Source organism: Colossoma macropomum, unplaced genomic scaffold (genome assembly GCF_904425465.1).
Source record: "Colossoma macropomum unplaced genomic scaffold, Colossoma_macropomum, whole genome shotgun sequence".
NCBI classification, from domain to species: domain Eukaryota; kingdom Metazoa; phylum Chordata; class Actinopteri; order Characiformes; family Serrasalmidae; genus Colossoma; species Colossoma macropomum.
In genome coordinates this window covers 8,782,270-8,809,136 of record NW_023494797.1, presented here as the reverse complement: position 1 = coordinate 8,809,136, position 26,867 = coordinate 8,782,270, and the positions used below count along the sequence as shown (strand labels likewise).

Here is a 26,867-nt window from a genome sequence, read left to right as displayed (position 1 = left end):
TAATGGTTAATAATGATAGTCCTTTATGGGAACTTTTTTGCCTTAGAGCACGCTGCATGTGTCTCTCTTCCATGAATATGTTTAAAACATATGCTTTAGGCCAAAGCCTTCTCGTAAAACAATAGTCTCAGCCATCAGGCAGAGTATTCAGAACCGGTTCATGTAATACATTTTGTGAGGGAGCTTTTAGAGGCATTAAAAGTCTCAAACGTCTGGTTTCTGTCACCACCACCATAACCTATTATTTAAAGTTTAATAAAACTTAGTTACTAAGTGAAGATGTGATCATGTCTCTTGTTTTGTAGCAGTGTACCTCACAGAAAAAAATGTAATGCATTGATTGAACTGTGTACATATTTACATCTTTCCACATCTTTCCATCTTGTAAAATATACATCACATAATTACCAAAAGTAATCAAAGTGTAGGACAAAATTGAAGATGCAGTATATTGTATGAATGTGGAAATGACAACATCAGTCACGTCAGCTCACTGCATTATTATTTGCAGTGTATGAATTATTCAGTAGCGGCTGTGAAAGTAATACATAAATTATGTGATTATGAGAGTAAGCAATTGAAGTGTGGACCCTCCTTATTGTTTAAGGGGTAAAAAAAAAAATGGAGACAAGTTACTTTGTTTATCCATCTTTCTCCAGTTTAGCCTTTATTGCCACCACTTTGAGCAGCATAGAATGTCATAAAATTGTTTAAAGAGGAAACAAATGAAACTGAGCTCTCAGCCTGGGTGGGCGTTCTGGTAGGTGGGCTCAGGCCCTTTTGAGGGTTTTTTGTTGGGTACTTTGGTTTTCATAAGAATCCTAAACTCCCTCTGGCTCCCAAGCTGCACAATATATTGTATGTTAATTGTGCGTGTGTGTGTGCGTGTGTGTGCGTGTGTGCGTGTGCGTGCGTGTCACTTATGAGAAGAGAAAAGAAAATAAAGGATAATGTTTGCACTGTAAGATATGGAGTAAGATCTTATGGACTGATGTCTCTAAATTTGGAATTGGAATTAATTGTAAGAGACAGAAAATGCAACCAACTTCTAAGACTGAACTTTAGAGGAGTGGAAAAATATTCCTGCAGTTTTCTGTGAAAGACTGAAAGCAAGTCTGAAAAGAATGGAAGCTGTAATAAATGCACATAGTAAACACTAAAGTACTGCTTTAGCTTTTGTGTAATCTTCAGTTAAATAAGTGTTTGTTTGTTCCCCCCCCCCACCTGGTGTTTAAATTTTGTGCATGCCCTGGCACTGACAGAGTCTTGAAGCAGTGGTCAGGAACTCCTTTGCATACTATGTGATGTAGACAGAACAAGATCTACAGTGAGGCAGATAGTGAGTTAATGTGAACACACACGCACCCGAGCATCTTTCCAGCAGGTGTGTTATGACTACATTCATGGCTATGCCATTGTTTCCTATTGTTTAGACTGTGACTTTCTCCATTGTACCCTCAAAACGGAGATTTTCGTTAGTGAAAAACACACACCAGCTCTGCGGTGTATGTGGTTAGCCTTGGCTGGAGAATGCAGCGAGCAGAGTGCTAGAGGAATCGAGGTGGGTTGGGGTGACTCAATTATCCCTAATGGGAGGAGAGTAATATATCCATAGAAACCAAATTACTTGAGTGGTCCTGCTTTGTTAATGCCTGGGCCCAGCAGAGGCAAGAACCTTTTGCAAGAGACAGAATTCATTTTTCATACTAATGGGGTTCTTAAGCGTAAGGCAGGAATTTTCCTGCATTTGTTTGCTTTACTGTGTACAAAATCAATTTTAAGCACAGTCAATAGCATTACCTCATCCCCATTCATAAATTAATATTTTGTTTAGCAATTAAAGTCCCTATGCTTTCATAGTAATGTTATGTTTATTCATATTATTAATTTTACATAAATTTGAACTATATCCCAAAACGTACATTTGAGTTCATTTAAGAGCTAAACTTCAAATGTTGGTGAGACTTATTGCTTTGCAATAATGCTATTTCTTGCATTGCAAGTACAAAACACACATGCTTTCTTATACCACAGAACAGCAGGACAGTAAAACATAATGTACAGAGCTAGAACGTACAGCTCTGTGTGAGCTTTCACTAAACCCTGAAATATGATTGCTTGGCATTTGATCTGGTTTCGCAGCTCGGAGCATGCAGCTAGAGTTGCAGGGCAGGGAGTGTAAATGTGCAGTATGCAGTGTAGAGCACATGCTAATGCAGTGTGCAAAAGGTGTGATCACACCTGTGGTTCAGTTCACTTAATCTAAACCAAAAAAGAAAACAAAACATTTTATTAATAGTTTGCTTTTGAGTTCAAGTTGAGGCCACTGATCTGACGAGTATAAGCAAATGCAATGTTCATGCGGTGGTTGGATCTACTTGCTTTCACTTTTCTACGTTTTAAGTTTTTTAATTTGTCAATGCATTAAAGTAGAGTTTGCAAACCCTAGATCTGTAGTCTGCCTAAACCCAACAGTTTTGGATTTCCCCTTCATTTTAGTCATATCATGAACCAATGTCATTCTGAGTAAGGTTTCGAACCACTTTGAAGTGCAAATATAGGAACCAGAAACAGATGGTGTTTTCTGAGGACAAAAAACACAAGCAAAAATATAGTTGTGAAAGTGTTTGGGAACAGAAATGTTCATTTGAAATCTCTTTAATCGGTTAGCAGCGGTATCTTTCAGTTCCATGTAGCCTGCTAGCTTATAATTTGTCTAAACTCCCAAATGTTTTTAGACATTACATCTATATTAGGGATGCACAAAATTTTCGGTCAGGGAAGAGAAAGAAAGGCTGAAAATTTTGGCCAACAAGGTAAAGGATTAAATAGGTCTGCAATGAAAGTTTAAATTCTTTGTTAAATAGTAAAATGAGATAGTGATTTGTTTTCTTTGCTCTCTGCACATACATGTTCAAACACTTTGAGCAGCAGCAGATAACGGTGAAACACTCAAGCACAGTTCGCAACAGCTGTGTTCTGTACAGTCTTCAGTTTTCAGACTTTTTATTATTAATAGATATAGTGAAATTCTTTCATGGAAATCACATACAGAAAACTGAGTAACTCTATCTTGTGTTAAAAGTTTTTTAACCCCTGGTTTTGAAAGCTGCTGGAGAAACTTCAAACTGCTAGACAGGAGTTCCAAAGCCACATGTGCAGCTCTATTTAACATGCTTTACCTGCCTGTACTGGAACACTGTGATTTTAAAACAGGCAGACCAAATGTGAACGTTCCAAAACAAATGTAACCTAGTGTGAGTCAGTATGTTTCACTGGATGAACTGACGCATGTGTGGGATCAGAGACAGTGGAACATCCCTTAGTCACAGCCGCAAGCAAGATCTCGTGTTCCTTCAGAAGACTCCCACATCTATAGCACAGGGGAGGAGTTACTAGTCACATTTACTCACTGATGCATACTTCAGTAAAATTAAATTGATTGATTTGTACTTATGAGTATTTTCAAATGATAATACTTCTACATAAGGTCAAATATATTTGTGAAGAATGTAGTATGCTTTCATTTCCATTTAGACCTTCCACATTGAGTTTCTATTGATTGATTGATTGATTGATTGGGGGTTTAATTATATTCCTTTCTGTTGGTTCAACAACACCTGGCTCACAGTGTCCGTTTTTAAGCTTAAGCATTTTATTTTAGACTAGAAAGTCCTAACAAGACAAGAATAGTGTCTAAAAAATGTTTAATGTAGTGTGAAGTTAAACTATAGCTCTGTAGGGAACTCAAGCTTGTACTCAAGCTTTTATATATATATATATATATATATATATATATATATATATATATATATATATATATATAGATATATAGATAGATAGATAGATATAGATAGATAGGCCACTTACTTCTGCTTGAGTTCTCATTTCAATGTAACAGTAGTTTTATGCTACTCTATCTACCTCTGTGTGTGTGTGTGTGTGTGTGTGTGTGTGTGTGCGTGTGTGTCACACTACCTGATTGGCAAACTAAACCAGCCTAACCATGAGTCAAAAATGACTCTTTTCTTTTCTTTTGTAAATACTTGCACCATGGCATTGCACCATGAATGTCACTTAAGGTCTTCTTTATGATGCAGTATCCTGTCCACTCTTTCTTTAAAGCTTGTCAGAATAAACACCCTTTGTTGTCATTTGTACCACATGACATCTGAGGAAATTAGAATTTACGAAAAAAGTTTAGGCATGAATACTTAAGGTGCTCTGTTTTGCAACATGATGATTTCAAAGGTTTTAAGCATAAAAAAAATCTATTCTTTTAGCTAAATTACCCTTTTTAAGGTCATTTGCACTGCTTGACATGTCAAGACTTTGGGATGCATACATACCTAAATGAATTTTGATGAAAATCTGTTCATATATAGGAGGTATTGTAGAATAATGTGCCATGTCATTCATCTGTTAATTTATTTTAGAGAATAATAATGGATTTGGACATAAAAAATGCATGTCATGTCAATAATGCATCCTTTAAAGACTTCTTTAGACGTTTTCATTTTTCATTGTTTTCTAATATCTGTTTAAGGACATTTTGTCTTGTAGCACTGTCACAATTTTTTTGCAAGACAGGAAAACTTGCACAGGAAGGAACAAAAAGAATCATACAGTGATGCTGGTCATTTCCTGTGTCAGAGTTCGAGGTTTTAGCGTTACCAAACTGAACTCCATGAGCACACCAAACCCACACGCACACACCCACATGTGCACACTCATTCTGTGTGGTTAAATACCCTTCCAGTAAATTCCTGCTTGAAGAACAAATGTAACGTTCTTCCATCACTCTTCTGTGCATCGTGTACATGCCTATACATGTATGAGTAGGACATAAGATAGAGGTGCTCATGCTGTTGCTCAGACTCAACTCAAATGACACTGGTCCAGGTGGCAGTCTGATATGAGAAAGCACGAACAAGTAGAGGCAAAACATGCTGATGGAGTTCCACTGCCCACTGATATAAGAACTCAACATATTATATAGAATGCTGTTTAGGTCTTACCGAATCTTGCAGCAACTGCCAAAAGTGCCATGTTGGGAATAGTGCCAAAGCCCACACATTTTATCTTCTTGTGATGTTAGATCTGATCAGCGCTCAAACCTTCAGGTATGTAAGTCACCTTTACACCAAAACATTTTCAATATGTTCTCTGAACAATAGTTTGGAAAGGGAAGGCAAATTGTTTATGCAAACCTGCTCTTCATACCAAGGAAGACACTATGATCAGCATGAAGATGAGTGTTGCAAAATGTATCCAAAGTATTAGCAAATACATGTTAAAATATGGTAAAAATGTATACAGTACTGTGCAAACATCAGAGACCACCCTTTATTTAGGGCTGGGCGATAAAACGATAACGATAATTATCGCGATATAACTTTTCCTCGATAGAGCGATACGACATGTTCGATAAATGTTCTATATAATACACCATTTTCACACTTCCACGATCAGCGAAAGCCTTGGTGGCGTTTTCTACTGCAAGGAAAGCGACACTACTGTGCTGTCGCCAGGAGAGGGCGCACTTCCGAGTTTTTTCGACATGATTAGAGAGGGAGGGGGCCACGAGATGAGTCTTTAGCAACGGCTGAAATACGGAGTTATAGCTACATTCCCTGTTTGAGCGGAGCGACCGGCGATCTGTTCTCCTGTGACCGAGTGTGAGTGACGAGGTCAGTGGTGTAACTATACTGTCCTACAGCGAACTCACCTCTTTCTGTACATCCTAACCAGCTTTAGCAGCGTTAAATCACAATCCTCACAACTACAGCGCTGTTACAGCGCTCGGATAGAAAGAAATAGTGATTTGACATTTATCGCGATATGTATCGATATCGAACAATATAAATTTTGTTTATCGTGATAACATTTTTGGCCATATCGCCCAGCTCTACCTTTTTATTTATTTAATTTCCAGTCATAATGCTAGATAAGTACAAAGTACAACAAAGCAGAACATATTTAACAGAAAATTGCACAGAAGCATCAACAACAAAATATATCTTGTGTTTTTCAGTATGTAGTGTCCACCTTTTGCCTTATTACAATTTCCATTCATTTCAGGAGACTTGTTTTGAGTATTTTTCCACACCTCCAAAGTTCAGTCTTAGAAGTTTGTTGTTGTTGTTGTTGTTGTTGTTGTTGTTGTTGTTGTTGTTGTTGTTGTTGTTGTTGTTGTTGTTGTTGTTGTTGTTGTTGTTGTTGTTGTTGTTTGGATTCTCATATTTCAAGTAAGAGTGCATCAATGCAGATACAGGTATCTGGTGTCGGCCTGATACCGTGCTAATTTACTTATACTCAAAAAAAAAAGCGCGCTACCGAAGTCTGTAAATGCCAACTGTGTAGAATTACAGAGTGTAAACATTACAATGATTTTGTTAAATAGGCTGTAGATCATGTTGTCCTGCTGGTTTTAGTTTCAGTCCATAGTATGGCTAGCCGAGCTGCTGTAGCTCAGTTTCTCTGCGTGTTTGCTCAGTACTCAGGTGAACAGCATGTTGTTTTAAATTAAACAGCTTTACTGATGATTGTCTATAGACAGAGCTGTCTGTAGTGGCTGCATTTCACATAGAAGGACAGTTGAACCAAGTGTTTTCATACACTGAGTATGTAAGTTGTAGGCTTTCTCCATACATGATAGTCTATTCAAGCATAAAGTGCGAGTCACCAAAGAACATTATTTTCAAAATCGGCTTTAAAGGATAATTGAACTACAGCTCAACCAGCTAATCTAAAGACTCAAAGAAGGTAGAAAATTTAAGAGAAAGCTCTTCAGATTATTCTTGGGTGAGATTCTGTCACTACCCTACAGAGACTGTTGTTGATGGAGATGGATGAGGAGCAAAACTATGAAAAGTACTTTATGTACAGAAGCACTTTTCTGACATGGAACAAACCCCATTCTTCTCCACTGCAGCACCAAGGTCCAGGATAACTACTGTAATACAGCTAGCTAATTTTAAATTTTTGTCTTTCCTTTTCACTGTAAGGTCTTCTTGTCAGCTACACATTCTTTCAGGCTCACAGCACTGAGTTGTTTTCTCACAGTGAAAGGATGGACCTGTGGATTTGCATCAGATCTGAAGCAAGAGTGGAGCATGATTTTCTCCATCTCTTAAAGATGAGAGCTCTAAGTACTGTTTATCTGATGGTGACTGTTTTGGTGGTCTACCAGTTCTTGTACGGTTGTTCGGAGTCCCTTTTTCTCTATATCTTTTTAAAAATTTCAGCTTTGGAACATCTCATTTCTTTCACCTATTTTCCTTTGACTTTCCCCTTCCTTATGCATTGTATATCTAATCTCCCTAGAAATATCTCCTGGTATGGTCTCTGACTTCTGCGCAGTACTCTGTGTGTGTGTCTAGGGGACAGAATAGTGGAAACCCCTGTGTGGGTACAGCTGAAATGAGAGGTGAGCCACAGAGTCACTGTCCAAAAAAAAGGATCTCCCAAATGGTAACTTCACAGAAAATGACAAAATTGTTTTTTTACATTAAATGTAAGACCAATGTAATAAGGTTTTATTCTAAGTCATTTCTGACCATTTCTACTTGTCCATTCATCTTGAGATTTTGTAAAGGACAGCTACTGTGCTCAAATGTTGCAGAAAAAATGGAGGAGGGCTTTTTTGGGAACAGTGATGATATGTGTGTTTTGTGTGATGGTTTACAGGACAGAAGGTGAATATAGACACGTTGATGCACCTGGCTGGTATTTAACATGATTTGAATTCACGGTGTAGATGGCAGACTGAACTGATGAACAGAATTAACTCTGTGGTCTTATGTGAGTGCTTTTAATATCTGACATCTCATGCCAGAGACTTGCAAGTGACTGTGCAACTGACAGAGATATAAAGATCTGAAAGATAAGTTTCAGCTGAAAGTCTCAAATGGCTTTTCAGTTAGCAGTGAATAATATCTCTTGCAACATATTTGAACACTATTATTTTAAAAGTCCATCCCTGCAGGCCATCAATGCAGGACATGGTCTTTAGAAGGCGTTTCTCTTTTAAAAGCCTAACAGAGGTTTTAAAGGTAGTGAAAGGGAAAGTGTCTTTGTGGCCGCCTGCCAGGCAGACTGAAAGACCACACCTGTTTGACAGCTGCTGAATGGGATCGATTGATCTGCTCAATCCAAGTGAACGTCTTTCACAAACACCCACTGATTTCATTTGATTTATTCTGATTCATGATGGTAGTTCAGCACTTATACGATTCCCTACCTGGTGAGAATTCATTTTCTAACTGTAGGAATGGTCAGTGTGATGATATGTTAACATTTCTTTATATGCCTTTGTCTAGATATATTGTGGGCATCGTCAGTACTTCTAGAGTACTGAATGCATATTTTATAAAGAGAGTTTTAGACCTATTATAAAGAGCCTGTTAATAACAACAACCTGTATATAACTGCATAAATTGCAGAGTAACAAGTAGCTCATTGGGTATCATTTATGCTTTATCTTATTTTGATTATTAGTTGGACTGTTGATTTTCTTTCTTTTTTTTTCTTGTAATATTTTTAGAGCAATTCTATCCTAGAATGGTTCACATCAAACCACTCTGAATGAATTTGTTTACACCTTAACAGTTTAATTATGCAGAAAATTGGAAAAATCTGTGGAATTCCCCTTTTGGGATTGAATAACCTTTACTTAAAGGTTTTTTTATGTAGTGCTACCATTTTGGTAGTGCACCTTGTGCACTATGCAGAATGGAGTTTAGCTTAGAAGTTTCTCACTGCCCAGCCCTGGAGTTCCCCAGCATACCAAAGCAGGGGCAGAGTGTCACCCCTGTAATGCTTACTCATCAGGACCAGCATGTGACCCACTTGGAATAATATAAAGAGTTTCAATTTATTATCATCTGGAAGGGAGTTGGACTTGGAAGTCAAAGGTCAGGGCTGTTCAGCACAAACATACATAAGCTCTCTCTCTCTCTCTCTCTCTCTCTCTCTCTCTCTCTCTCTCTCTCTCTCTCTCTCTCTCTCTCTCGTGTGTATGCGTGTGTGTGCGTGTGTGCTGTGTCTGTACAAAAGCCCCTTGCCCAAATGTTCAGGAGACCTCCAGTGGAGGATTCTTCACTGTGCTATACCCATGGCGTCAAAATTTAACCCTGCTGTTCAACCACTTTGCATTTTCTGTAATAATCTTGATACTGTTTTTCATGCTTTTTCCGACTGTCAAAGACTGATTCCTCTGTTCGAGCTCCTGGACAGAGCGCTCAGAGGGCTGGGGTTTCTGTTCACCTGGACTATTTTTCGCTATAAATACTCTAAAGCTCAGCGTTATAAATGTACCTTGGCTAATTTTTTAGTGAGACAAGCTAAGTTATCAGTATGGAAGTCCTTCAGGATGATGTCTGAAGGGCAGGAGGTGGATGTTTTAAAATTGTTCCAAGCTCTGGTGGAATCGCGCATTAGAGTTGAATTTGTCTTTTACCAAAGCACTCACAACATTTCCTGTTTTGAGAAAGTGGTGTGCTGTGTTTTGAGAAAAAGTATTGTATCTGTCAGTGATTCGGGTGTGATCATTTCATTGGTGAATCTTTGTGAATGGGTGATTTTTCTTTGGGGATCCTCATTATTATTAATATAAGTATTAGCTCTTTGCTATAGGATGTGAAATCTTTTGATTAATAATGCTTCAATAAAAGGGGGTTAAAAGTCAAAAGTCTCCTCCCGTCTCTCTCTCTCTCGCTCGCTCTCTCGGGTCTCGCTCGCTCTCTCGGGTCTCTCTCTCTCTCTCTCTCTCTCTCTCTCTCTCTCTCTCTCCTCGGGTCTGTCTCTTCTGTTTCCATAGGTCACTGTCTCATCTCCCTCTTTTGTCTTTCTTTCACTCTTGTTTTTTTCTCATTCTCTCTCTCTCTCTCACAGGTTTTCTCATTTTTCTCTCTTTTTTTTTCTTTTCTTTCTTTCTTTCTTACTCTTTCTCAAATTTTCTCAAACTTTTTTCCTTCTTTCTCTTGTTCTTTTCACTTGCATGTACTTTCTTTCACACTTTCATTCTCACTCTCTCACTCTTTTCAAATTCTTTACAGACAAACTTTCTTCAGCAGATGACTGTAGTGAAATGCGTGTACGTGTTTGTGTCCATACTTGTGAAGAAAGTGACTGAAGCGAGTGGACATCATCTACATTAATGTCCCACTCTGCCAGAGATGGGAGCTTTGGGAGCTTTGGAGCCCGAGTGTTCTCTGCAATAGAGAGGACAAAGGAAAGAAAAACAAAGCAAACAGGAAATGAGCGTCATTAAGGCTAAATTATACCCAGCAAGGCCGAGGACTGCAGGCGTGCAGTCAGCAGAGGATACAGCCTGAATATAAGTGTCTTTAGGTGAGAAAAGGGGACGCTTCCTATGCGACGGACTCCCCAGCTGTTCTCAGTAGTCCTAGGCACACTGAGGCAGGAAGCCCATTGGTGAGGCATGTCTGTTTCTTTTCACTCAGTGCACAATAGTCTAAATATAACAGAAATTGTTTGTGGCTGTAGATTCACCAGCACTGGGTGTCACGACTGGGAAAAGAAAAGTGCAGCCTGTGCCGTTAAAAAGACCAGAGGAAAAAATCCTCTCAGCCCCCTCCTCCATTCTTCCACTGGTTAAAAAAAAATTTCCTACAATATCTCTCTCTCTCTCTCTCTCTCTCTCTCTCTCTCTCTCTCTCTCTCTCTCTCTCTCTCTCTCTCTCTCTCTCTCTCTCTCTCTCTGCTTCACATTACTTTCCACTGAGGTTCAGCTCCAGCCCATCTGTTTGTGTTTAAAGTCTGTGTGCTGTCTACTTTTGTTCTCTCTTGCTCTGTCTCTCTCTTGCTCGCACACTTTCTCTGCACTCTCTTTTCCCTTTTTCAGTACCTCATTCTCATTCCTTTGCATGCTCCCCGTTCCTTCTGTTTTCTTTTTTTATGCCTTTATTTTCATGTCACACTGTCCTGGTCTCTTCAGCAGTAATGGTTCTTGGGGGGGTTTATTTCATTAGTCTCCTTTTTTTTCCATACTTTGTTTTCTTCTAGCCTTCCCACTATGTGCCACGCCCTGCTTCTACCTCCTTCTCCCTCCCTCTCTCTCTCTCTCTCTCTCTCTCTCTCTCTCTCTCTCTCTTGCTGACTAATGTAGCAATGCTGTAATGTGTGACTTGTTAATCAGTAAGATATATTTTCTCTCTCTCTCTCTCTCTCTCTCTCTCTGTCTCTCTCTCTCTCTCGCGCTAATGCTTAGGTCCAGCATCTGCTCCCTGAATTAAATGAGAATAGCACCTGCATTTGGCATGAGAACTTCCTTTGCCTTAACACATTAAGTCTTAACCCCCCAACCCCCCTCAATTCCAACACAAACACAGACTTTGCAAGGACAGGGGGCTGGGCATCACTGCATACGCGCAACTGTTTTGCATTATAAACACATCCCCAGTGCAGGATGCACCTGAATTCTGTTGTTGTGCATTTTACTAATTTGCAGGTCTCCTTTTTACTGGGTTAAAGTTGCCTTCAAAAAAAAAACAAACAAACAAAAAAAAAGATAAGAAGTGGATGTGAAAAGGTTTCTGCAGCAGAACTTCTTTCTGTGCTATTCAGAGTCCAAAATCTTCAAAATGTTTAATATTTTCCAATCCTTTTTCAAAATGTTCAAATTAAAGTTCAAACTTTTTGCATCAACTAATCAGTTTGGAATTTTGAGTAACATCTGAGGCCAAAGTGGTTTGATAGTCTTTTGCAACTTGATCATTTGCAAATAATTAGCAAGAAATAGGAAAATATAAAAAATATATAAGTTTTAGATGCTGTAAACCACTGTCTGTGAATGCAGTTCGTTTCTACATCTAGAAATGCACACTGTGAAGGCACCATTAATGTTGAACGATATATACAGGTTTTGGAGCAACATATGCTGCCATCCAGATGACGTCTTTTTCAGGGCAGGGCTTGCTTATTTCAGCAAGACAATGCCAGACCATATTCTGCACGCATTACAACAGCATGGCTTTTCTAATATAGAGTCTGGGTGCTAAACTGGCCTACCTGCAGTCCAGACCTGTCACCATTGACATCATTTGGCTCATTATGAAACAACAAATGCAAAAGTGCAGACTCCAAACTGCTGTTGAGCAGCTGAAATCCTATATCAAGCAAGAATGGAAAAACATTTCACTTTCAAAACTAAAGTAACTGGTCTCCTTTTAAAAATGCTTACAGAGTGTTGTTTAAAGAAGAGGTGGTGCAACACAGTAGTAAACATGACACTGTCCCAACTTTTTTGAAATGTTGCTGGCATCGAATTCAAAATGAGCATATATTTTTCAAAATATCAAATTTCTCAGTTTCAACATTTATGTTTGTACTGTTTTCAAGTCAACTTAAGAATTAAATGATTTGCACATCATTGCATTCTGTTTTCAATTTTATTTAAAAACAGGGTTGTTAATTTAGCATCTAGATTGCCTCGGATTTGAAAATTAGTGATCAAATCTTGAGATACATAACTGTAAATATATAATTACGATACACGTAAAATATCCTAAAATACCTTTCAGTGTCCAGTTTATAAGATTTAAATCTATGTTGTATGACTTGATTCTGTTATTTCTTAACCTTTTATTGCGTTTGTTTTATTGGATTCCTAATATAACAAGTGATTCCAACCTTTTAATCGCGCATGTACACTCAGGAAAATACCAATTCATCAGTATTTGACTTGATTACATGTAACTAAGTAAATGTACCTCGTTACGACCCTCCTCTGGCACAGGCTAATAGTTAACCAGAGCCTTATAGAATTGGGACGGAGCATGAGTGCAAGTCAATGGCGAGCTTCTTGCTTTGAGAGCAGTCTGATGTGGACATAAATGGGAGATTGTAGCTCAGTTGAATGCGTGGCAACGATTGAGAGAGAATGAACAAGAGCAGGCAGGGAGAAACTGAGAGAGAGTGAGAGAGATCAGGAGCAGCCAAAGTGAAACTGATGGAGAGAGAGAGAGAGAGTGTGAAAGTAACTGGCCTGCATTGTCCAGTTGATCAGTATGCCAGTCACGGCTGCGCTTGCCCATTTCTGTCCTCTGGGCCCAATAGCCGCCACAATTAAACTCGCACAATCTCCAGACCCCACCATCGATTTCTAAAGACCCTCCCGTGCTGCCGGGAGAGCCAGCGAACATCAGCGGGACGTTTCAGGACCTTTTCAAACCCAGATGCTCCAGAGAGCCAGAATCGAATTAACCTCGGGAGATGAATTACTGTTAGCAGAGACGAGATACAGACATTTGCACAGGCAGGGATGACAGTCGGTGATGGATTAGACGCCAAAGAGGAGAGAGAGACTGAAAGTAAAAAGAGCAAAGAAAAGAAAAACAAAGATGAGAGGAATAAATTGACACGAGAAAATGACACTGATAAGGGAGAGTGTCTCAACATGCATCATGTATTCCACCGCATTACTTTCTCTTGTAATCTGAAGCTGTATGAGTTACATATGGGGGTATGAGATTAGGGGAGTGGTAGAAACATGATGTGGAGACAAAGAGCAGTTGTCAGCCTAAACACTTCATGCTTCCATTATGAGCTGATTTATTTTGCAGATATTGCTGAAGTGCTAGAACATCAATAGCCTAGTTTAGGATGAGCACTTTCAGTATGTAGACTGCAAAAAATGTTCTGGCAAGTGAAAACATCTTAAATCTCGGCGATATGTTTAGTATTTCTGAATGTAAGATTGTTGTACAAATATTACAAGATTAACTTATTTCTCAACTTTTTATTTGTTTTAAGTAATGCAGTGTGGAGAAATTGGGCCTCCTTCACCATAATCCTGCTTTCTTAAATGTGTTCTTGAGAAAGGTCCTAAGAAAAAGACTACATCAGATTCATGATGTGTTCTTAAACCAGAGTTGTTCACAACTTTGTGTTAGTGTGTGTGTGTGTGTGTGTGTGTGTGTGTACATTCTGTTCTTAGCTAAGAGCAAATTCAAAATAAGAAAACATTGGTGAATGTCAGAATCTTCATGAAAACTGCATAAGTGGATTTTAAGAAATTTCTTCTTAAGAACGGTTGGTAAATGAGGCCCATTGTTCTTATCCTATTGGCAGATGAATTTGCTGGTTTAATGACACAAGGCACACGTTGCTTTTTTCAACAGAATAGGTTTCATTAGATAAAATGACTTGAAACACGACAAATATTTTTAGAAATAAAACAAATGATCCTGTAATCTTCTGACAGGAAAAATTATTGTACGTTAATGTGAAATGATTTTTTTTTTTTACAAGTAATTCTGGGCTATTTGTCATGAAATGTTTGCAAAATGGAAAGGGCATCTGGCGTTTCCCAATAGCGTAAAAATCTCTGAAATGGCAATTTTGTTGCACAAGGAAATGTATATTAAGATGTAATGTAACAAGATTTTATTTCATGTAATTGTACACCATTTCTATTGGCCCATTCATTGTAGAAATTGAATTACAAGCTGCTTAGCTTTGCTTTTGTCCAGCTCTGAATGTTGATTGAGCCTCAGTCTAAAGTTTAGATTGTTCTTGCATGATTTTGCGGATACAGAACAGTAAAATGACAACGTAGGACCCTTATAAAGAGTGTAGTCATAGTGACAGCTTGGATTCTGTTTTCAAAAGTTGTTAGGGTAGGGAGTTGTGTTCACGATGGAAATAAAGCAGTGCAGGGCTTGATTGGTTTATGTAGAGGAAACCATTCACATTCCCTTGGGTCTTTTTTAGCCCAAACTGAGTCACATGCATGTGGTGGATCTTTTTTTGGCGTTGTTGTGTTGTTATGAGGGTTTTGCATTATTTCTCCTCTCTCTCTCTCTCTCTCTCTTTTTCTCTCTCTCTCTCTCTCTCTCTCTCTCTCTCCCTCTTTCTCTCTCTCTCTCTCTCTCTCTCTCTCTCTCTCTCTCTCTCTGTCTCTGTCTCTGTCTCTCCCTCCCTCCCTCCCCTGCTCAACAAGGCCTCTGCCCTGGCACGGTTACCATGGTTACAGCAGTGGGCCAGTCAGGGCCTCTGCAAGATGTAAACAGGCGAGGAGATGTTGGGAGGGGAGCTTTAATTTGATGGGGTTTTCTTGTGGTTTTTTTGGTTTTTTTTTTTGTTCTGTTCCCCTTCACGTCCTTTCCTTTGGCACTTTCGTTTTTTTCCATAGCTACCACACATCTGCTGCCTTTTCTCTGACGAACAAGTCACTTGTTACATAAAGATGACTAGTGCAATCCAAGGATTTTTTTTATTTTTGATAGGTGAGAGAATGGAAAGTGAAGCGTGGTAAGGTTAATATGCTTACCAAACCAGGAGTTTTCCTCTCATCTTACTTTATAGAGAATTACCATTGTGAAAATAAAAATTGCTCAAACACTGACACCTGGTGGCTGCAATGGAGTACTACACTGTCCATGCTTTATTAGATCATCATATTCTTCTGAGAGATTATGTGTGTCTTTGGGCCAGAAAAAGGATAAAGATTTATAGAATAATAATAATAATAATAATAATAATAATAATAATAATAATAATAATAAAACCTTGCATATATCCAAAATGCTGAATTTATAGGAGAAGATTAATGATGTGAACAAATTAAAAGCAATGGTGGAAAAAAAAATATGGAATTATGAGATTTTGATATTACAACAAATATTTTGAATTGGTGAGTCACATTTACTGTGTTTTTCCCCCTCCCACCCCCACCTCCCCTTAGGTGTCTACATCCTGATAGCAGTTGGTGCTGTGATGATGTTTGTTGGGTTCCTCGGTTGCTATGGTGCCATCCAGGAATCTCAGTGCCTGCTCGGAACTGTGAGTCACTCGTCCAATCAGAGCACAGCAAATTTGCTTAGTCATCTCAGTGTCTCCCATGTTTTACAATGTAAGACTTTTGACGATTGCAGAATGCCGAGTTATTTTGAACTAAGTCTGTCTTAATCATCACGTTTTAGCTGACAGTTAATTGAAATATAAATAATTACAGTAAACAATTTAGCTTTTTTTAGGAATACACTGATGTGAGAACTATGGGCCAATGCCCATATCCGACATTTTTCTTGTACAAAACTGCTGATACATAAATATTTTTGAAATGTATAATTTGGGACTACGTCTACCTAGATTTGCATCACAGAGGATATAAGATTTGACTGTAGAGGGTTACAAATGAAGTAAGATTAATGAAACTGATAGCACAGAAATCCAACATCACCTGAACATTCTGCTCTTTTGGAACAAAATAAATATGTCAAATATCAGTTTAAAAGATTGTTCAAATGTAAACATCTGTCTGATAAAATATTTGTTTATCTGCCCATACTGATGTGATTCTGATATCATTCATCCCGACGTTTTTTTAATGCGATTATTAAAGTACAAGCATAATGTGGACTGATTGGCACAAGCTCAATCATTGTGCACCACTGCCCTCTAAAGGTGTTATAGCGAATAGTCGTAGGTTAGAAGTTTTGTTGTTTTGAAAAGACCCATCGGGTGTCTCAATAATGCATTTTTTTCTGCTTTCTTTCAAGTACATAAATTTGTCCCAGTCCAGTTGATGAAAACATGTTTGTTGTGATGTAAACATATATGATTGTGGTAGCTATAGCTATAGTGGCCAGCTTCAACATTTGTGATCAGCTCACATAATGGCATCAGGCGATTTTGTAGTAATTGTGACGAGCCTAATTGAACCTTCACTTTGCACAATTCTTGATTTGATGTTTAAATAAAACCCAGCATGTTAAATTACAAAGCGTTTTTCACATTAAAAAAGCAAAGGCGCACGTTTGTGAGTCATTTATCAACGACTTCTCTTCCTTGCCTAGTTCTTCGCTTGCCTGGTCATCCTGTTCGCCTGTGAGGTTGCTGCTGGTATCTGGGGATTTATCCACAAAGACAAGGTGAGGAGGAAACACAGACTTGCTCACTCACATATAAACACGGTGAACCGCATTCTATAAAAAACAGTTCTGGTTCTAAAATTTGATTGGCTGAGCCTGGTTCGAAGCAATTGTAAAATACTCCATAGACACACATGACGAGTCCATAATTCTGTATTAATGTGCCACATTTTTTATAAAATGAGAGGGGAGTTCCTATTTATTTATACATAATTCAATCATTGTATTTTAAATAAATAGGTCATTGAAAGTGGCTTGATGTGAGTTGGTTCATTATAGAAAAACTAACCAACTCAGATTGGAACCAGGGGTCACAATATCTACAACCCAAATATTGCCATTATGTTTCCTATCCGGAATGATGAGTGAGCCATAGCGTACTGTTGACAGACTACGTTCCTTGGTGGAAGAATTGTTTATTGTATTAATCATAAACTAAATTTACTAAACATTTGTGTATTTAAACATATCGATGATATTAACATGACGTCTCTTTATTCCTTAAAATTGAAACAGGCTATTTTTTTTTTTTTTTAAACTCTGCCTTTATGACTGATATATGTAAATGACCAGTTCTGATTGGCTGCCCCGTGTTGTGCCTCATTCGAAAAGCACTCAGAGCTGAAACACTTCTTTAGAACTTTAATGTGAGTGAGCGGGGCTAAACTGCATGTACACAAGTGTGTTTACTCTAGAGGATATGTACTTTATTTTCACTTAGAGAAGAAAATCAACTACACATGTAATTTGACCAGTGGTGCCCAAACCTTTGCATATGACTGTAATCTAATTGAATTGGTTTTTATGACGTCAGAGAAATAATGAATTATAACAGGCTGTTTTTGCAGCTTAGTTTTAATGTATGGACGGTACAGCCAGGGGAGTGGATGGTACATGAAACTTTAACAATATTTACATACTGTTTCAAACTCCTTTATTTAAAAAGGTGAGGGAAGTTATACCCATATACATAAAGTGGACCCATTAACAAACTTACTGCTTTAACAAGCACAGATACATACGTGTCCGTTCCACACAGTGTCTTTATGCCAGTGGTACTAGGCACATATGCAGGAGCTTGCGGACTCAACCGACAGACCCGGCTGCACTTTGCACAGTCACTTCAGTGCTCCTCTGAGCTGTGATTCTGTTTATTTCAGATTTCTAGAGAACTGATCAGCTTCTACGACTCTGTGTATGACAAAGGTGCTGTAGGGACTCTCAATGAGGAGAAGAAGCAGGCTACAGATGCTGTGCTGAAGGTCTTCCATGAAACTGTAAGTGCACCTTATAAATGGCTTTAAAAATGTTTTTATTATTATTTTATTATACATATTTAAGGTAGAAGTTAGTTTATAACATTAATTGGTTGTAAGCAAAAAAAGTCAAGAAGTAAGATTTCCAAGTTTTTTGTATTAGAAAATCTTACCTTTTAGATAGCGAGTTAACTGTGATCTCACGTCAAAAAGACCCCACATTGTTGCTTTACACTCCAACCTGTGATGTGACTGATGACCCTCTTCTTATTCCGTTTCCTCACTTTTAATGTTGTTGTTTTCTTTCTTTCTTTCTTTCAACCTTAATCTCCACCTATATAAAATGTGCATTCTGTGTCTTTCAGCTACAATGCTGTGGCAAGGATGGAAGCACCGCACTTTTGACTAGCTGGATGACCAGTCTATGCCCTAAAAAGGATCATCTTCTGGATTTTCATCCTGTAAGCCTTCCATATGTCTTATCGGTGATTCCCAGTTCAGAATTCAGGCCTTTCTCAAACTGGCAAAATTTGGTACTTTTTGTATTTTGTGTATGATGGTGGGAAACATGTATTTCAGGTTCATATCTTAAATGACTTTCTGGTCAGTATATTGAACTGATACTGTAACAGAGTGGGCATAAATGATTTGCTTACTGGCATATGGTCATTATCATTAGGAATGACTTTTTTTGTGTTGAATAATCAAAGTGAAGTGGCTTTTGCTTGCTTAATGTGCTTATGCTGGAGGATGGGAAGGGTGGATTGTTTGGCATTTCTTTAAATGAAAAATTAAAATTGATCACAAAAAAAGACATTTTTGTTGTATTGTTTGATGTACTGTTTAGGTTTCAGGGAACACTCTTGTGACAGACATTGACTGAGGTGTTCATATCTGTGTTTTTGCTCCTTCACAGAACTGTCACACCCAAATCAAAACACTCTTCAATGAGAAGATCTACCTGATTGGCATCGCTGCCTTGGTTGTTGCTGTCATCATGGTAAGTGAATGATTTGATTGTGCATTACAGGCTCATAATAAAGTGGGTTCCTTTGCAATAGAGTTTAGCCAGGAAATATAGTAAGAATATTGAAGGGTCCATATAATGGAAATCTAAATTTTTTGTACTTTTCTTTCTTTCTTTAAATAAAAACGCTTGGCGTATGTGAACATTGTTTTGAAACATACCAATCACGACATCACGAGTTCAGTCCCTGGTGATACCACAGCCATCCGTGTCCAGGAATCTCACTCTGTCTGGGTGGGAATAATGTTCTTCCCTTTCCCTTCAGTGTGATGCAAGTCACGTCTGTAAGCTGACGTAACAGATTTGGCAGTCAGTGTTCACCACGTGTGTTGAACTGTCCCATAATGTTGCGTTGGTGGCAGCTGGAAAAGATGCAGAGGCTTCACATGACTCAGAGGAAACACATGCTAGCCTTCACCCTAGTGGTACTGGTAGTATCCTGTGACTGCGGGAGACCTAGCTAGTGGGTAGAAATGGACATGACTAAATTGTGGGGAAAATGGCAAAAAAGAAACATGCTGTTTATGGTTTTGGGTTTTTTGAACATTTCATTATGATACCAAAATTGACTGCGTAGGACGCACCTTCACTCACTCCAAAAAAAAAAAAGTATTGCTAGTCAGACCAGGCGTCTTTTAGCTGACATAACAGATCTGGTGATTGCTGCTTTCCTCCATGTTCGGCTGTCCAATGACATTGCGAGAGCGGCAGTTCGAAAAGATGCGGTGGCTCTCTATGTAAAGATGACGAAACAAGATAGAAACATGTTTCTTTTTCAAGAACCAGCTAAATTTGCTGAGCAGAGCTGGCTGAGAACCGCATAGGTGTGTCAAAAGGGCCCAGACACACCAAGCTGATGAGGAGGAACTAGCATCAACAAAGGCTGACAGTGAAAATTTGCACTCTGGAAAAACTGTGAAAGTAAACCACAACGAGCTTTGAAGGCCGGCAGTCAGTTTGATGTGGCAGGGCCCTAATACTCTGATTAACACTGGTGGTTGGCACCTCTCTTGTGAAGACTCTTATTCTGCTCATGCTGCCTTCCTTTTGTGAATGAGACCGTACTTCTGCTGCTGAATAGCTCGCATTTACGAGTGGTGATGAAAGTGTCACAGTACACAGTACTTTCTAGGTTAGCTTTTGCTTGCTAGCTGGCTTCCAGTTGTTAGGAATTTATGGTTTTGATAACAGATGTGGGAGGAGCAAGAGACATCAGCCTTGTAATTTTTGAGATTAGGACCATCCACTTCTCATTGAAAGGAAAGAAATTCTGGGGAAGTACATGCAAACGTTGGAAAGATTTTTATAGGGCTTCTTTTGAACATGCATATTGTGTATCCAAAAGATAAACAATAAAATAATTAGAAAGCAATGGATTTTAGTTGCAGTACCTGCGATGGACTGGCGACCTGTCCAGGGTGTATCCTGCCTTCCACCCGATGACAGCTGGGATAGGCTCCAGCACCCCACCGCGACCCAGAAGGATAAGCGGTTTAGATGATGGATGGATGGATGGTTGGATTTTAGTTCTCTGGGGCTAACAGTTTAACCTGTACCTTTTTTGTCCTTTAAATTAACCAAAAATAAACACTTACTGGTCACTTTAATTGGTATAAATGCCTTGTGTTTATGCTCATTGTCCGTTTATCAGAATGTGTTATCATACAGTTGTATGCAAAAGCTTTTTATGTTCTCAAAATAAATGAATTTAAGTTAACACATAGTCTGCAGAGAGCATGTGTTTCCTGCATTTAACTTATTGGGAAACAAATAAATAGAAATTGTGGGCAGCATCCTGTGACCACTGACGAACTATGAGCAACAGATGAGCTGCTGGCTCTTCAAGGTGGACTAGCAAGGTAGATGCGTCTGAAAGAGTGGACAGTAAGTGTACAGTGTTTCTAGCAGCACTGCAGTGCTGAGAAGGGTCACCACTCGAATAATACCTGCTCAGTGATGGTCTTTTGGGGGTAAAACAAATTATGCACAGAAACAGATGGACTACAATCTGTAATTGTTGAACTACGAAAAGCAGATATGTGGTAAGTGGTGCTGATAAAATTGACTCTGGCCACTTTATTAGATACATTTACCTTGTCTACAATCAGTGTTCTGTGTGTTCGTGTCTGTGAACTATACTTCGTTTTCCCTCCACTTTTTTCTCTATGCTAATAATGTTTTGTCTTTTGTTCTCTTCTGAAAGATCTTTGAGATGATCTTCAGCATGGTGCTCTGCTGCGGAATCCGAAACAGCCCTGTGTATTGAAAGCGCGTGGGGCAGAAGGGGCGGTGGGGGTGTGGCGTCTGAAGACACCAGCCAATGAAGTGAAGGGAAGCTATACTCCTGATTTAATTTTGTATCTACCATAATTTTCCTAATGTAGTCAGTTTGTTTTATGGAACAAATATGATTTTATTTCCCTAGTGTGTTTTGTTGCTATGATACCGTGATCCAGATTATAAATGTCCCCATCTGCAGTTGTGTAGGCTGTGTTCTCTCATTGCCAGCTACTTAATGGCAACCTTGACCACGTACACAATGGCAGATGGTGACAGTCAGTAATTGCATGCACACACACACACATACATATATATATATATATATATATATATATATATATATATATATATATATATATATATATATATATATATACACACACGTGCACCCACACTATTATAAACTCATTGGATATGTAAATCCTATCCTGATTTCTGTAGTCTTCCTGTATTAACAGTTAGGTGTATTACTATTGCAGTTTCTTTTATTCTTTTCATATGTATATGTAAAAAAAAAAAAAAACTGTATATATTTGCAGCCCTATATGACTTTCCAGCATGGATATTGTACTAAAGAGACCTCCTTTTCCAAATATACGCTTGTCTGTTTGAAGTCTATCACTGAGAACCAGTGTTAGCAAGAAAAAGAGAAAGAAGGTCAGAACATGAAACATACTGGAAATGAAAATGTCTTGCTCGTACCTTGGTGTTAGCCTCAGTACTTAATGCAGTGTAGCCTTGGCTTCCTCTGGGCCATCTGATATGGGCCAGCCACCTGCCAGCCCCATAGCCATTGCAAGCATGCCCATGTTCTGAGATCTTCACTAATGAATGGAGTCTTTTAGATGAAAGGAAGTCTTTACATGTCCTCTAATGCTCCCTTACCGATATTTCCCTGCATGCTCTTCACAGAGGGTGGTTGGAAACCTGCAGAATCCCATGCTTAGCTTTCCCCTGCCTTCTGAACGCAGGCCATCCCCACGCTCTGACTAACCCAAGCCATAGCAAGGTCTTATACACACCTCCCAGCCTTATTGACCGAATGTTCTAACCCGTAAAAAACTCAAGACTGCATATTTAGAATGTCCTGTTGATTCCTAGTGGAATTTCCTACTCGTATATCGTACACTATCTTCTCTAGCCATTCGCTGGAATGCTATGCTTTAGAAAAAAAATGAAAGGTGATAGTTTTTTTTTATTATTATGTTTTTTTGTTTTTGTTTTGTTTTTTTGTTTTCTTTTTTTTCAAAATCCTGATAATGATGCTTCTTTACCAAATCTAATGCTAGGAGTTGCTTGACAATGTAATGTCATAGCTGTAATGTGTCACAAATCACTCTACTGAGAATACTGTAAGGCTCTGATGTGTGAGTGTGCGTATGATGTGTTGACAGTAGAGTCCTTTGGAAATGGTCTAGTGGTTGGTGACCACTGCTGTAGTTCATTCAGGATCGGAAGATGTTTTGACGAGCTCTGACTCAAAACCTCACTGCCACTCCTGGTGGCGGCAGCTGCTGTAATACCTCTGCTGTCCACTAGGTGTCACCCAAATGACATTTATTGGCTTAGTTTCCCAAGAGCATGATAGCATCAACACTATAAAAGCCACTTTTGTTAGCTGGTGATCTTAACTCTTCGTTGTTTTTGGGAAACTCTTCCAGTATCACTTTGGGGAAAATGCACCTAAATGGTATTCACTATTTGATGATCATGCACTCAGTTGACAATTCAATTGACCACATCTCACTTAAACCAACACATGCACACACCACACATTTTGTGTTTTCCTAAATGCAATCTGCAACCTCTGTCTTGTTAACACATAATGCCTATGCTGATATGCTGAAAAGTGTCTTGTAATATGTACAGCTATATATTATTGTACTAATGACTATGTAAAGGCAATGTATGCCTTTTATTGTGATATCTTTTTTTTTTCCTGGTACTTTGTCAAAATAAGAGAAAGGATGAGCAGAGATTTCAGTTAAAGCGTGCCAGTCTTTTTGGATCCCCAGTAACAGTTGTGAATTACATGAACTGAAACTATGGATTCATAATGCTCTTTTGCATTTAAAGACCTTGCTTTTCTATTCAGCAGGACCCAACCTGACAACTCTTACTCAAATCTCTGCTCTGACTCACCAGTTATAGTTTTTGGTTCGGTTTTGTTGCCCAAATACTTAGGGATTAAATGTATTTTACAAATAATGCATTTGTTGTGTCATTTTTTTTGTGTGTGTGTCTGCTGAAATAACTATATCCTGCTAGGATGTGTAAAGCCTGGACTAAGAATGAAATATATTTTCACAACAAAACAGGAGAAAATAAGATGAAATATGACAAAATCAGACAGTTTACATTTTGTGTTTTTGGGCTGGTTTCCCAGACAGGTATTAAGTCTAGTCCTCTACTACATTTTACTTTCATTGTACAGTTTTCATTCAAGGCTTTATCTTTGTATGGAAACTGACTCATGGGGCCAGTTTCCTGGGCAAGAATTAGGCCACTTCCTAGACTACACAGCATTTTGATTTCTGATTGTCCAAAGGAAAATATACTGGGGCTTAATTTCTGTCTGGAAAACTGTCCGATAATGTCTTAAAGGGGAATTCCACAGAGTTTTTAAAAAAAATCAGCATAATCAAATCATTAAGATGTGAACAGTCTTTCAGAGTGAACTGATGTGAAATGCTCTGATCTAGAGAAACTTGCCCAGTCAGAATTGTTCACAGTGGTGGTGATGTTGACCAGACAGCAAAAGCTTTTAATGCCTTTAAAAGCTACCTCAAAGAATGCTATTACACAGAATGGTTATGAATATGCTGTCTGATGCTTTAGACATTGTACGTTAGCTTTGAGATAAGGCTTCGGCCTAAAACTTTTTTAACAGCATTCATAGTGGAGCGGTATGTACAGGGCATTGTAAGACAAAATAAACAGTGCTAGCCAACATGATCAGTGTCTTCCATTTTTTTGGCAATAATGATGAAATAGGAGTGTGCATGTTAGTGTGTGTTGTGCTGGGATGAGTGGATCAGACAGCAGTGCTGCTCAAGTTTTTAAACACAAGACACTCCTACCTTGTCAGTCCACCTTGTAGATGTATAGCCAGAGATGATGGCTCATCTGCTGCTGCACAGTTTGTGTTGGTCGCTGCCCACAGGACGCTGTTGGCTAGATATTTTTGGTTGGTGGACTATTCTCAGTCCAGCAGTGACACTGAGGTGTTTAAAAACTCCAGCAGCACTGCTGTGTCTGATCCACTCAGACCAGCGCAACAGACACTAACACACCACCATCACCAAATCAGTGTTACTGCAGTGCTGAGAATGATCCACCACCCAAATAGTACCTGCTCTGTGAGGGTCCATGGGGGTCCTGACCACTGAAGAACAGGGTAAAAGGGGGCTAACAAAGTATGCAGAGAAACAGACGGACTACAGTCTGTAATTGTAGAACTACAAAATGCACCTATATAGTAAGTGGAGCTGATAAAATGGACAATGAGTGTAGAAACAAGGAGGTGATCATAATGTTATGCCTGATTGGTGTCTATATACACACACATACATATACATTCTAGATTTAGCACTATTTTATCATTATTTTATCATTATTACTAGAAAAACAGGACTTGTAGGTACACTGGTCATGTTGAATAGAGCTGTATTATCATGAGCCCTGGTTTCTGTCACCACCACTGTAAAGAAATACTACACTCATATATATATATATTTATATATTCTCAATGCAAAATAAATGCATTTTACATCACACCACATTGAGAATATATGGAATTCTGTTTTAGTGTATTATTTTGAGCGGTTATGACTAGAAGTATTTCAAATGAAGTCCAAAAACAGTAACTCAAAGAGGATCTATCAACATCTGAAGTTACTGAGGCTTTGGCCATTAGGTTAATATATTCTGAGCTTTTAAAACATTTTACTGATATCAGAGGTTGGTAGTATCTGTTTATGTTTACTTAATTGTATGTACTTAAGTACAATTGTGGTGAATTTGTACTTCAAATGATATGTTTATTTATACTTAAACATTTTGTCTCAGTTTGTCATTCACATTTAGCTCATAGTTGTTTTGGCGGTGGTATTAATTTTGTTCTGTTCGGCACTTGCACTTCTTTGCTGTTGCTCACTTTGGAGCTTTATAATTTTATTTGCCACGAAACAATCCCAAAAACAGAAGAACTGCACCTAAAATCACTGGTTCCTATGCTGAGAGATGCTTAATGTAGTAAACTGAAATCCACTGAAGTTTTATTGGGAACTTTTATTGGGATTTATGACCTGATATATTTTTCCTCCTCACTTTTTTTTAGCTAGGCTACTTTTAGTTCTACTTGAGACTGTATTTCGATGAAGAAAGAATACTTTCAGTTGAGCAGAGCGTTTGGCTGCTTTATCCATCTCTGCTGAGAATGCACGTTTCATTTCCAGAGAAGAGCGTGCTCTGAGGCAAACTTTGGCCCTAAAATGAACTCCAATGAGACTGATTCTTATGAAACAAGTTCTCATGGTTATGAATAATACAAAAGGGTTTGTAGAGAATGGTGAATGGTCACTGCTTCAGTGACTTGCTGCACTGATGTGCAGGGTGTGTCTGACCTCACAGTTGAGTATGGGGTCCACTTAGCGGCCCTTTATCCTGAACAAAGGCTTCTTTCTTCTGCTTTGGAACAGATAAAGCCTCAGAACTGTTGGGAATGAAGGACATTTAATGGAAGACAGTTTTGAAGTTGAAGGGTGCCTGAACGACTGGGGGAAAACACTACATTAAGCGTTGAAACATTACAGTGATATGACTCTTAGCTTGTTGCAGCATTTTTGGCTAACTTTCCACGTTTTCCCATCCCCACCTTGGGGTGGAGTTTTTCTGCAGAGTTTGACTCCTTTTTTTGACGTATTTCTGCCCCCCCTCCCCTTATGTTCTGGGATTAATAATAGAAGGATTTGAAGGGGATGTGAGGTAAGGCTCTGCTGGGTGGAGTGTCTCTGACTTTATAAGTTTCGGCTATTCTCACCCCTTTGACAAATCAGCCAGCTCAGACACAAAGCAAGAGAGACTAAGCAGCGAAAAACTGGAGAAAGGAGCGCGGAAAAAGGAGAAGAAAGTTTCGTTCTTAGACTCAAGAAGAGAAGAAAAGAGAAGCAAGTGTTCTGTAATGGTGGGTGCTAAGAAACTAGGCTGCTGTGAACATAGTTCTAAGTTCTAAAATGTTCTCCTAAGTGTGTTGTTAAGGTTAGCTTACGTTAGTCTACTGAGGACAGTCATCGCAGTTCACGTAAGTATGAAACGCTTCCGTTACTGAATAACTGTATTGTGTAAAAAGTTATCTCAGTTTGAGATGAGTCTATGGAGGGCGGAGGTCACGCCCACACTCCACCT

At 38.7% G+C, this 26,867-nt stretch overlaps 1 protein-coding gene across 1 annotated transcript in view; it reads left to right on the top strand.

The window, feature by feature from the left end:
- Positions 1–23,669, top strand: part of cd81a (CD81 molecule a) — a 42,400-nt gene extending 18,731 nt beyond the window's left edge. The window contains exons 3-8 of the mRNA XM_036584213.1: positions 15,710–15,807; positions 16,824–16,898; positions 18,059–18,175; positions 18,520–18,615; positions 19,071–19,154; positions 21,385–23,669. Coding sequence (XP_036440106.1) covers positions 15,710–15,807; positions 16,824–16,898; positions 18,059–18,175; positions 18,520–18,615; positions 19,071–19,154; positions 21,385–21,447 — 533 coding nt within the window. The 3' untranslated portion in view covers positions 21,448–23,669. The remainder of the gene's footprint in view (positions 1–15,709; positions 15,808–16,823; positions 16,899–18,058; positions 18,176–18,519; positions 18,616–19,070; positions 19,155–21,384) is intronic.
- Positions 23,670–26,867: the final 3,198 nt, after the last annotated feature.